Source organism: Melospiza melodia, chromosome 1 (genome assembly GCF_035770615.1).
Source record: "Melospiza melodia melodia isolate bMelMel2 chromosome 1, bMelMel2.pri, whole genome shotgun sequence".
In the NCBI taxonomy this organism is placed as follows: Eukaryota; Metazoa; Chordata; class Aves; order Passeriformes; family Passerellidae; genus Melospiza; species Melospiza melodia.
The window spans coordinates 56,441,237-56,454,453 of NC_086194.1; the positions used below are offsets into that span (position 1 = coordinate 56,441,237).

Here is a 13,217-nt window from a genome sequence, read left to right on the forward strand (position 1 = left end):
CTCTGCCTTTCTCATTTGAGACATGTTTGTGGAATAAAAAGACCAATTTTCTTCTTTTATACATGGCATTTGTTATTTTAGAATGGTGTCACACTGAATGAATGTAATGAATTTTACATTTCTTCTCTTTATGTTGATTTATTTTGGTAGCAAAGTGAAGAATCTTCCAAAGTACAGTCTTGAGCTTCCAGGAGAAATGTGTGCACGGAAGAGAGAGAAGAGAAATGTGTGCACGGAAGGAGCAGGCTTGAAATGAACCCTATACAAACTTACTTTTAGGAAAAAGAATCCTTGATAATTTTCCATCAGATCTAGACTCTTGCTGTTTTAATCCCAGTATTATAATTGGATGTTCTTACTATATTGTGCAGAATGTTGTATAGTAAAAAAAAAATACACTTTATTGTTGTATTTTGGGATCACAACTATGAAAGAAATATTTTAGATGCTATTTCATAATATCTTCCTAAGTCTTTTGAGTTCATAATATTTTCATAATATTTCAGAATATTTTCATAAGTCATTTGAGTTTACATTCATTGAGTTCACATTCATTTGAGATGTGTTTGCGTTATCAGGAGCTCCAGATGGATCAACAAGCTAAGAAACATCTCCAAGAGGAATTTGATGCTTCCTTAGAAGAAAAGGATCAACTTATTAATGTCCTGCAAACTCAGGTAAGATAATTTACCAAACAGATGATGTTTAAAACTGCTATTCTTAACTTTTCTTTTTAGCTATATATTTCCTATGATGCATATCCATGTTTTATTATAATTGCTCTGAAGTTGAAAAGCATCTTGTGAATTTAGAATTTCCTGGACATAAGTGTGTCTTTGTGGTAGAGGATACCTTTGTAAAAATCTCACTCATGTTAAATAGGATTGGCTGATTTGCACTTAAATGCCTTTGTGATATTTTTGTTATCAAGACATCAACATTAGCAGATGTCTGACCTAAAATTGCTTTTGCAAAATTCATGTATTTTGCTTAACTGGTCTTTGTTTCTGTACCCATAGTCTTTTGTTAATTGGAAGCATAATTCTGAGTTCTAAAAAATGGTAAAAAATTTCAGACAGATCTTTCCTTTTTCTACTTGCTAATATCAAAATTGATTTAACTCTTTCTAGTTTTGAAGATTAAAAAATTATCTGCTTTGAATCCTTAGATTTTTTTTTAACAAAAAGCACATTTTGCTTAGGTGTCGTTGCTGAAACAGAGATTACAGAATGGTCAGATAGGCGCTGAATTGCCCGATCAAAATGTCCAATCAGAACCACAAGTTCGAAGTCCAACGAAAGAAGTCAATGCAGAAAATATTGTGGAACCAGGAAGCAATGGTAGGCATTGTGGCTTTTTCAAGAGATGTTGCATTTTGGGGAATAAACCTGTTGTTATTTATGATGGAGTAACAATATTTAGGGCTGACCGTGTCGTAGTAAGGATATATTTTCTAGAAGAAGACAATTGTTTTGAAAGCCATCTGACAGTTAGAGGACAGGATAATCCTTTTAAGAAACTAAATTTTCATAAGAATTCAGATCTTGTATGTCTTTCCTTTGTCAATATTGATAATAACATTGTAATTATTGCTTTGTTGGTAGGTGTTCTTACTATCCCAACTTAATACAATTAAGAGATTCGGTCCCCCATAAGTGAGGACCTATCCCTGGAGTTTAGAGAGCAGATTAGTTGCCAGTCTTTGTCTTTTTGTTCGTGAGTTTGGGGGTTTTTCTCTTGTTTTATCAGAAGAAAAGTACAAACAAAGATCAATTTTGATATTCCTGCTATTGAGTAACCTGAATATTCCTCACTTCTGGAGTTTGTTTAAATTAGTGGGATTCTCAGTGCTGTATGTATTTGATTACTGAGCAAGGGACATTATAATGCTGATACATAATAAAGGTGTCTTTCATTGGTACCCTTCATAAAAGGCGGGGTTAAGACCGAGGTAAACATATATCTTGAAATTATTTGTTCAGCATCTGCTATGTTTTTTATATGCAGGGATGATAGGAAGTGTTAGGGGGGGAGATGTTCTTATCTAGTGCCATGGTTTTTGTACTGCTTAGTCAATAATGAAAAAGTGTGATTCCAGATGTTTTCTGTGCATGAGTCTGCCTTTGGACTGTAGTGTGCGAGGCATCCACCAAAGCAGCTCTCTCACTCTCCTACACAGCTGGACAGAGGAAACAAAATTTAAAGAAGGGTTCATGAGTTGGGATAAGACCCCTTACTAAATACCATCATTGCCAAAACAGCCTCGAATTATAGATACGAAGTGAATTTATTACTAATAAAATCAGAGCAGGATAATGAGAAGTAAAATAAAACCTTAAAAACACCTTCCCCCTCCCTGCCCCCCCCACCTCTACCTCTTTCCCCAGAGGGTCAGGGAATGGGGGTTTATGGTTAGTTCATCACCTGTGATTTCATCCACTGCTCAGGGAGAGGAGTGCTTCTCCTGCTCCATTGTGGGGTCCCTCCCATAGGAGACAATTCTCCAGGAACTTCTCCAGCATGAGTGCATCTCATGGGCAGCAGCTCCCTGTGAACTGCTGTAATGTGAGCCCATCCCACAGTCCTCAAACTGCTGCAGCATGGGTCACTCTTCCACAGGGTGCAGTTCTTGAAGCACAGGCTATTCCAGAGTGGGCTTCTCTCTCCCATGGGCCTCCCACAGGGTCAACAGTCTCCTCTCGGGCATCCAGCTGCTCTGGCATGGGCTCCTCCATGGGCTGCATGTGGATCTCTGCATCCCCTTGGTCCTCCATGGGCTGCAGAGGCACAGCTGCTTCACCATGGTCTGCACCACAGGCAGCAGGGGAATCCTAGCTCCAGTGCCTGGAGCACCTCCTCCTCTTCCTTCTCCGTGGATTTTCATGTCTGCAGAGTTGTTCCCTTCACATGTTCTCACTCCGCTTTTCTTTGGCTGCAATTACAACTGTGCAGTAACTTTTTTCTTCTTTCTTCTAAATTTTTATATCATAGAGGCGTTATCACCATTCTTAATTGGCCCAGCCTTGACCAGTAGCACATCTGTCTTTGGAGTTTTGCCGGGGATTGGCTCTGCTGGAAATGAAGAAAGCTTCTGGCAGCTTTCTGGCAGCTCCTTGCAGAAGCCACCCCTGTAGTTCCCTTTCAACTACTGAAGCTTGGCCATGCAAATCCAGTACAATGTCAAATACTCTTGCAACCTCTAGAGCATCAGAGCAGAAGCACACAGTAAAATACTACCAAATGTGCTAGTTATACAGTGATTCAAACCTACTGAAAGGGCGTAGGTTTAAATTATAGATATTAAAAAAATTCTTTACTGTGAGGGTGGTGAGGCACTGGAACAGGTAGCCCAGAGAAGTTGTGGTTGCCCCGTCCTTTGAATTGTTAAAGGCCAGGCTGGATGCAGCTCTGAGCAACTTGTTCTGTGAGGTGTTCTGGCCTATGGCAGAGGTTGGAACTAGATGATCTTTAAGATCCCTTCCAACCCAAACCTGTCTATGATTCTATGAGTACTGCTCAGAAAGACACTAAGTATAACCTTTATCCTGCTGAACATAATATTGCCAATCTGGGTATTTTAGAACTGCTCTCATACCCAGCCTTGGGAAAGCAAGTGTTCATGGCACTTGAGAGTTGTGATTTACTTTGCATCACATTTTTTCCTACTCGTGCATATTCTGTTAGTAGCAGCAGGCAGGTTTATAAATCATGATGACTTTTTAATTATGTAAAAAACCTTGTTCATTAATAGCTTCATTTTAAAACTCATAAAGTATGGGCTTTTGTAAGCTAACTTGGTGTTAAATGTTCTTTACTACTCTGTGTATGTGTGGAATATTTCTGGCACTTACAGAGGAAGTAGGAAGTTTTGCAGACTTCACACAACTTTCTTTAGAGACTTTTGAGTCCACTGCATTGTGAATGATTGCAGATCTGCATTTTGGAAATATCATGCATGTGGTAATGTTGGTATGTTGTCTTATAGAGGATAATGAAGATTCTGTTAAAACACTGGAAACTCTTAATCAGAGGGTGAAGCGCCAAGAGAACTTGCTGCAACGTTGTAAGGAGACTATTCGGTCACATAAGGAGTCCTGTGCCCAACTGACCAACGAGAAAGAGGCACTTCAAGAACAGCTGGAAGAGAGGCTTCAGGAACTGGAAAAAATGAAGGTATGGAAAATACTCTTAGCTTTATGGGTAACCATGAAAATACAGTAAGAACTCCAGTATTTCCAAAATTTATTGATAGGGCAGACCATGAAATAAATTTTCCCTGTACTTTTTTGGAGAAAAAGGTTCAAAACACACCTGGAATGAATACACTTAGCAATTACTCTAGAGTGGTGAAGTAGGGTATGAAGACTTACTGTATAAATAACCATCAGAATGGTATTAGAAATAAGTAGTTGTGGAAAATTGGAGTGAGAAAAAGGCTGTCTTAGGACAGAAGGTAAAGTGAGAAAAGTAGAGCAGAACTAAACCTTTAAGATACCATGAATGAGGCATTAATTATATAAATTAAGAGAAAGAAAATGAAGGCAGGGCAGTGGAGATCACAATATAGTGAATCGAAGTGCAATACCAAAGCTAATAAATAAATACTTGCTCAATTTTCCTTTTAAGGCCATTAATGATGAGTGTGGAGTGTAAGTAAGGTGGCCAATAGTAATGAAATCTGAAAATGTGCTAAGTATAGCTGTACTTAACTTTAGTTACAGAGATTAGATTCCCATCTCTGAGCACTAGCCTGGTTTGAAAAAGCTCTGAAAGACCTGAGTGTTTTAATGACATTTTCTAGAACACGGCTAGTAACAATCATTTATGTTGCATTGCTGAGATGCTTGTAAACCAAAATGCAGGTAATAGAGCAGAAATCTTAGACATATTTCTTATTTTACTTTACCAACTCAGACCTCCATGTGTGGAGGTTCTAACAAAGCCTTCAGATCTCTGAATTATTACAGATGCCATAAGACAGCCTACCTCTGGGAGATGTAAAAGTAATTTAAAACTGCCCACTTCAGTTCCCTTGATTGTGTTCTGTGTTCTTCCTCCAAGGCATAGTGCAGGGTCCGAATCTAAGCTAAGCTGTTTGTCAACCAGCTTGTGGTTGGGATCTTTTTTTAGGACCTTCACATGGCTGAGAAGACTAAACTGATTACACAGCTACGTGATGCAAAGAATTTGATTGAACAGCTAGAACAAGACAAGGTAAAAAAGCTGTAGGTTTTGATGAAGATTGTTTAAAACACAAAATATCTAGTTCTTGGTATTAGAAGCTGGTTTTAGTGGTCTGATGGTTTCATCTATGTTTTAATAAACAAGTAATTTAAGCTACTTAAGAATTTTATTGTATATATATCATATGTCTGTTAAATTGTACTTAATACTGCAACACAACATTATATAGGATGAAGCAGATATACTGAATACATTCCTTGATGCCAATTCTGAAACAAACAAAGAAACCCCAAACACAAATAAAGATGAGATAGAATTAAATTAATTTTAAAATAACCAATAAAGTAACTGTGCTTTCAATAGACAATAAGGAGTTTCTCCATTTTTCACTCCTTGAAAGTTTTTTAATCACAGTCTTGGTACCTGTAGTAACTTCTGGTGGTGTCATAAGTGACATGACTAACATTGTATGGTATAAACTCAAAGGAGAAGTACGGACTCTACAATGCTTTTAGTTTGGGTTTGTTTACGTGATTCCTTTGAATACGTGATTCAAAGGAAAGTGCCTATACTAGAAAGAGGAAATTTTTGGATGGTCCGTGTTTGCTGGAGTTCTTTTCACCACTTGATAAATTTTGGATACTCTTAAAAATAAGCCCTATTCTTACTTTCTTTTTGTTAGCATTTTCTGTTTTCTGACATAGAAAAATCCTATGATCTCTGGTCTCATAATAAGAGACTACAGTTTATTCCTGGCAAGGGTTGTATCCTGGCTTGAGATTGTTTCAGATATATGTCTTACTTATTTGCTAGCTTTTTATCACGAGGACCTTTTCCATAGGGCATGGTAATTGCAGAGACAAAGCGGCAAATGCATGAAACGTTGGAAATGAAGGAGGAGGAGGTAGCCCAACTGCGTGCTCGAATCAAACAAATAACTACAAAAGGCGAGGAATTAAAAGAGCAGAAAGAAAAATCTGAAAGAGCTGGTAAGAATATACCTAGATTATTTGCTTTCACATTTGTACATCAGAAAGCTTCAGTGTGGTCTTTTCCTACAGTTGTTTGGAATGAATATTAAGAGATGCTCTTTTTTCTGTTGTTCTACACGTCACCTATGGCATTATTACTAACTACACTTCTGGACAGCAGAGTATAGGGATGCTTTTGACTGATCTGTTACCAATAAAGCAGGATTTAGGAAAGAAACTTCTGAAATGCAACTGTACTTCCTTGTTTGTACAGGAAAAAATTGATGGAGTCTTCTTCTGGTCTAACTTAAGAAGAGAAACTCGGAAGTACCTATAAATTGTCATTATAATGCCACCAGGAATTCACATAGAAAACATAGCAGTGAGTGTATAAGAGTTTGTGGAGAAGTAAAAATGTTATAACCATAGTAAGAATTTTCTTTCAATTATTTTAATGGAAGCATTTCTGATTTAAGTGAAACAGCAGTGATGATTCCTTTTGCCTCAGGCTTGTAACAGAGGAACATGTATGTAACTGTTATATGATGTAGTTTGCTTTTTATGGAAATTAGGTAACATTATGTGTGCTTGGAGTTCTACTTTTGCATGAAATGAAGTTTAACCATTGTTTTTTAAACAGTGAAATTGTTTTGTACTACATCAGAATTCTTTTAGAATGATTTAATTTGTTCTCATGGGCATGCAAAGAAGCTCACTCTTTTGGGAGAAACTCAGGTGTTACTTTGAATAAAATACTATACATATTTTCTTTCTCTAAAAAGCAATGAAGAGGTCAAACAATGCAGTTCATAGTGGTTTATTTTTAAATCTATATAGATTTAGATTAGAACTTGCAATTTTAAAGATTGATTTGGATAGATCATTCTGCTGTAATGCAGAAAACCAGCTGCAGCATCCATCTTGTGAATGTAATAAACATTTTCATTAGGTCCCTTCCTCTCCTACCCTTTCACAGTTACATGCATCTTTTTAGTTCTGGAAATTCATACTTCAAAAGTCAGTCAGTCCTGCCATGTATTTTGTTTGGTACTGGGAGACTAGAAAGCTCTTCATGGTTAAAAAAAGAAGGTGAAGAATCTTTTAATACTTCTGTAGATGTGAAGTTATTATCATAGTGGTATGCAATAGTGTTTCTTGAGGCAGGAGAAACAATTGTGAATTATTAATGTACTATCTACACACACTAATTAATGCAGTAATTTCTTCAAGTTTGCCTGGCCAGAAGTGGAAATCAGGTTAGAGATGATTCTGTAGACAACTGGAAAACTTTCTGTTGTATTGAGAAGTAGTTTAATTTGAATGAATGTTGTGTTGAGTACACTAGACTCTTCTAGTGGGAGATTTGTGTGTCAAATGTGCTCTTTTTTGAACAAAAATTTTAAGTACTTTGGTTGATTTTACAATGCCTAAGTGTCAACTTTACCTTCGAGTGTGTTTATTTATTATAGTCTTTTAAGCATGCATGTATGTGTGTTGGAAAATTAGTTAACACTGCTTTTAAGACAGAATTGTAAGGTGACCTTTATTATATTTTTCTATTACATCCTCGGCTTAATACGTTCCAAAAATATTGTAATCTACAATGTTAGTGTGGCTCAATACAGTTGAACTAAATTATTTGAGAAAACCGCCTTGCATACCAAGAGAGCCTGAAATTGCTTTTTAGGCCTCAGCCTTTGAGTTGTAATGGATTTATGAATTGGGCAATTTCATGTATTTGAGGTCACATTTAGAAGTTCTGGGTTTTGGATAGTTAATGTGAGGTGACTTTCACAGAACCACAGATTTGGTAAGGTTGGAATGGACTACAGTGTATCATCTGGTCCAACCTCCCTGCTCTGCTAGTGTCATCATAAACCACATGGCAGACTGTTAAATTCTAGACATCTTTTTCTATGTCATAGTTTAGTGAAGAACTGAAATTATGGAATGAAGTAGAAATGTTAATTTCATTTATGTATAAGGATAAGCATAATACACTTGAAATTTACTTTTGTGGTGCTGCTTGGAGACTAAAAATTGGTATAGATTTCCGTGTCATCTTGCCTACTGTTACATCTCTGGCATTTTTCTTTGTAAATCAGGACTTTAGAATTGCTCCAGTGTTTGATTTAATGTGAATGCATTTTTGTGTAATGAAATAATGAAAAGATATGTATGCTTATTTTTTGTTGTGTACAAAACAGTATAAATTGTAATTCGGTCTCCTCAGTTCAGTTCTTTTTCTGTTTGTAGTTAGAGGTACATTATGTTGAAATCTCTCAGAGCATCTTGTTTTTGTGCATCCACATATGCCAATAAGTGAATCATGGTGCCTTTCCCAAGCCTTGTATGAACAGGACTGGGGTAAGGGTGCTGGTTTTTTTACATCACACATTGGGTGCTTGAAATGGGTTCTAAAAGTAAATTCTATGCTTCTCAGGCACTTCTACTTGAGGTAACCACAACACATTTCTTTTTTTACTTCAACAAAGATCTTTTTAGTATTTATAAATTTCTAGCTAAACTTAAGTTTTTTTCTCTTGGGATTACCTAGCCTAAGTACTTTATGACTTCTCAGGATGCAGATTACTGACTTACTAATAGTCTGTGAGCAAACAAGGTCTTTAGAAAGCAAATCCTACTTATAGGCAGCATTTTTTTTTTTTTGCAAGCTTAATTAACATATACTTTGCACTTTTCTTCAGTGAAGAAAAAAGGATTGGACTGCTCATTTAAAATCCTGCCTAGATGCACAAGTTAGCTGTAGAAATGATTTCAACCTTTTTTTTTCAAAACTGGGACATGATGCCTGCTCTCAGCCCTCAGAAATTGAATGTGAATCTCTCCTTTGCCAGCCGATATCCAAAGCTGGTTTGCTTCCTTCACAGTGTTTAGCACTGGGAGGCACTCTAGACAAAGAGAAAAGGTGTGCAGCACCAGCAGAGGAAACCAGAAGGCTTTGCAGTGATAAGTATTACTCTGGGTGCGAGGAGTAAGGTGAAGGGAACCGAGACTGCTACTTTGGAGTGGTGTAGGTAAAGTAGTCAACTGTCCACCCCATGTTGTGTAAAAAACAGATTTGCAAACCTTGCACTCCTAAACTCTGCTCAGACTCATTTTTTGTGATTTACATACTGCACAGGAAAATTTTCAATTTGTCTGGCTTTGTCACATGAATGAGGTTTTGCAAGACGAACCTGAGACTCTGTTGGTGTGCTTGTTTCTATTTCTGATTTGCTGATGTGCCTTTGTGAGACTTCATTCAACCCATACTTGGTTGAAAGATCTTCCCGGAACAGAGTTCTGCAGGCTGGAGAAGACTGCAGAGGCAGTTCCTTTACTCTCTACATTCAGAGTAGGTATATTTAAATAAAAACATGGACTTTATTTCATGTTTTGATACAGAGAATTAAAATCTCTCACAGATTAAGAGTAACAGTGACAATAGAGACCACATTCTGTCTGCTTGATGATAGTTTAGCCCTCTGCTGGTTTGAAACTTGGTTGTGTCCAGCTACACTAGAATTAACTACTTTGAATGAAAATATTCTGTTTTGCTTAAGGGCTAAATGTGCCTGAGAGGCGTATAATTTAACTTTTAGTGATCCACCTGTGTTTCTGTGAAGTATTGCTTCTTTGTGCTTTCACACCCTCTTGGCTTTTTAAACATCAGCTTTTGTCTAGTTTTGTATTAGCATCCTGCTTGTGATTATGATGATGCAGCTTTTGTACTGCATGTTTCTCAGCAATTCCTATCAGTAGTCAATCCTATTGTGAATCTGGATCTTCTCTTTGGCTGATCTGTGGGCTATGGCAAATGTATTCTCTTTCCTTTTGCAGAAGGAAAGAGAATACAAATGAAAATAAATGAAAACAAAAATAACATTTTCTCAAATGAAAATAATGTACATGATGCTCAGAACAAGAATCAGAAAATGTGTATGGAAAAGCGAAATAACTTAATGTTCTACTTGCAGGCTTTATTTTCAAGCTATACTTTGCATAGGTCCACAGGATGGGGTGGATTTTTGTTTTGTTTTATATATTTGTTTGCTTGTTTGGTTCGATTTTTGTTTGGTTTTGAAAAAAGATGATGCTGTAATACTGAATGACTTCACCAGTTTTGCTTGGCCTGCTTTTGTTAGGACTGAGAGGAGCATCAGGGAAGTCATTACCATTCTCCAAACACAGTTTTGCATTAATCTGCTGTATTCATAATCAACTTGTGCCTGGTGTCGCAAGTGGGGAAAACTTGAGTCCTGTAGATGGCATGTGGCAAAATGCCTTCATAGGACTGTGAAGAACTGTGCAAAATAAGGAACTATAAGCCTTGTGCATGCTTGTATTACATTTTAGACTGTTTCTGTTTGAAATAATCTCTAGTGATCTTAAATTTTTGTAATAGTTTTAGCATTTAAGCAGAACCAGAAGTGGAAGAGTGGATACAGTGATCTGCTTTGGTACTGCCAGAATCAAGAACAGCCCCATTTTGCCTTAAAACATGATTTTTGCTGTGAGTAGTCAGAAAAAGGCTTCCTCAAAAAACAAGAAAATTCTGTAGAAAGTCAGAATTGGGGTGAATCCAATTGTATGGAATTAAGTTACTTGAAGACATATTTGCAGCACTGTCTCAAAAGTACAGGCTGTGGTTAAAATCTTCAGTGTTTAATGTTGTCAAAAGATGTGGAATGGAAGTTATTGCTCACTTCTCAAATACATGCTTGAATGTTATTAAAGATAACTTCAAAAAAAGCAAAGATTGCAATAACTGCTGTGAATGCCTACGAACTAATGATGAATCAATAAAACTAGAGATTCTATTATGATTTTCTTTTGGGAACAGAATTTATTGGAAGAAAGCTTAGCATATAAATAAAACTTCAGAAGTTTGTTTCTTTGCTGTTTCCTTGCAAAATAGAGTCCCAGTAGTCCAAGGTATAATAGAATAATATACTTTTAGAGGTTTGTGCTCTGATAAATTACAGTCTTGAGATTGGCATTGTGATTTTGAATTTTACACAGATGTTTTTCCAAAATTCTGTTATGCAAGTACTAAATTTTTCTAATAAGGCTGTAGGGGTTTTCTGTCACAGCAGGCGGAGGTGGTGGAGTGCCGCAGCCTTCCCAGAGGAGCGTCTTTAAGAGGACGTCCTGGGTGCACAGGCACATCTCACTCCTGCTGAATGATTTCAGCTCTCGGGTGATTTCAGCCACGAGCGATGCAGAAGGAAGGGACGCAGTCTTCGTATGGGAGGGTCTTTATTGATTGAGCTCCTACCTTGAAGGGGTCCAGGGACAAAGAACTCTTTTAGGCAGAGAGAGCAGGGGTTTATATAGGGATAGCGAGGGCCGGGGCAGAACATCAGAACGATTGAGATGAGGGTGCAGGGGCAGAACAAAGGGGAAGGGTCAATGGGATACATGGAATCAACATACAGCAACAGGGCACTCTTGGGGAAGTTTTTTTCCTCACCAAGACCAGGGAGGTTATTGCTTAAGGGTTGTCCCTCCAGGGGAGCATGGTAAGCTTTTCCCCAGCCGGTTTACTGTCCTCAACAGTTTTCCACATTCAAGATCCATTCAGGAAAAGAGATTTCCCTAAAAATGATTGAACTCTAGTCTTGTGTAATTCTGTGTAGACTCTGACATCAGTTGTAGTGAGTTTTAGGGATATTGAATAAATAAACAAGTTCACAATGCTGGAATTTATTTGCTTTCTTTTTATGTCTAAATTATCATCTGTGAAGTGAATAAAGCATGTTAGACTGCGTCTCCTTAGCATGAGATGAAGCTGTGGAATTATTGCTTTTATTTTGTAAATTGTGTTTCAGTGGATTTGTGCATCCTGAGCAAGAGTAAATAAATCTCAGCACTGCAGCTTGAGTGTTATTTTGAAACAAGTTACAGCTATTCAAGTTTTCTGGGAGCAAATCTTAACTTTTAATTTTTTTATTTTTACATTTTATTTGTGAAGTTAGAAGTGCCAGACAGTCAGCTACCACACTGATAAAAGGTCTGCATTAAATGTAAATAGTGAGATAATGAAATTAGCAAAGCCATCTCTGTGGACTCTATGAAACATAGTTTAGAGAAATGATTCTCTAGGTTTTACAGTTTGGAATTACTCTTAGGTATATAAAGTGCCTGATATTATACATTAGTGTTCTATTCAGGAGAAACTCTTCATGACCTGCTAATAACTGACTTACGTAGTAGTCATTCTTGGTTTGTTTCTGTCTGCTTGTTTTAGTGTGAATTACCTTTCTTGATGCAGCTATTTTCTGCTTCTTCAAAGTTTATTCAGCAGGTATAGGCAGAAGAGGAGTGTTATAGTTTATTCATTAATATGGTTTATGCATTTTATATTGATTTTAGGCAAAGAAATAGAAGCTACACGATGTATTGGAAGAAATTCACATCTATGTGTCAGTTCTCTTTCCTTTCTAGAAAATAAACATGTGAATTCTAGGTTAATTCTTAAATTCATTCTTCTCTTTTTGTGAAATTCTTCTATCAAAATGTATAGATATTTCTCAATTATCATATACTTTTTTTTTCTTCACAGCTTTTGAAGAGCTTGAGAAGGCTGTAAGTATTGCCCAAAAGACAGAGGAAGCCCGTAAAAAACTGCAAATAGAAATGGAAGAAAAAATTAAAGCAGTAGAAAAGGCAAGTGAAGAAGAGAGAGTAAATCTTCAACGGGAACTAACCAGAGTGAAACAAGAGGTGGTTGAGATTATGAAGGTAAAAACTATTACAGTTAAACTATTGTTGTAAAATACATCAGTATGACAGAACTCTGTTATAAAGCTTTTGCTAGTTAATAAAATCCATAAAAATTATTTTCTGTGATTAAAGATTTACTTAATGAAAAAACCAAAAACTCTTCATAGATGTTTTTGCTTCAGCAATTTAAATCAATTCATTAATGGTATGTAAACAGAAATAGTATTATCCTTTTCTTCACAGTATTTAATAAAATTGTTTATTAAAAGTATACTTGAGACTTTAAACAGAGGCAAGAAGACATTAATGGCAGGAAACTCACAGATCTCCACA

At 36.6% G+C, this 13,217-nt stretch overlaps 1 protein-coding gene across 1 annotated transcript in view; it reads left to right on the top strand.

Annotated features, from left to right (window-relative positions):
• Positions 1 to 13,217, top strand: part of GOLGA4 (golgin A4) — a 72,945-nt gene that overhangs the window by 31,817 nt on the left and 27,911 nt on the right. Inside the window, 6 exon segments of the mRNA XM_063158686.1 lie at positions 579 to 677; positions 1,202 to 1,340; positions 3,986 to 4,173; positions 5,131 to 5,214; positions 6,026 to 6,173; positions 12,724 to 12,902. Coding sequence (XP_063014756.1) covers positions 579 to 677; positions 1,202 to 1,340; positions 3,986 to 4,173; positions 5,131 to 5,214; positions 6,026 to 6,173; positions 12,724 to 12,902 — 837 coding nt within the window.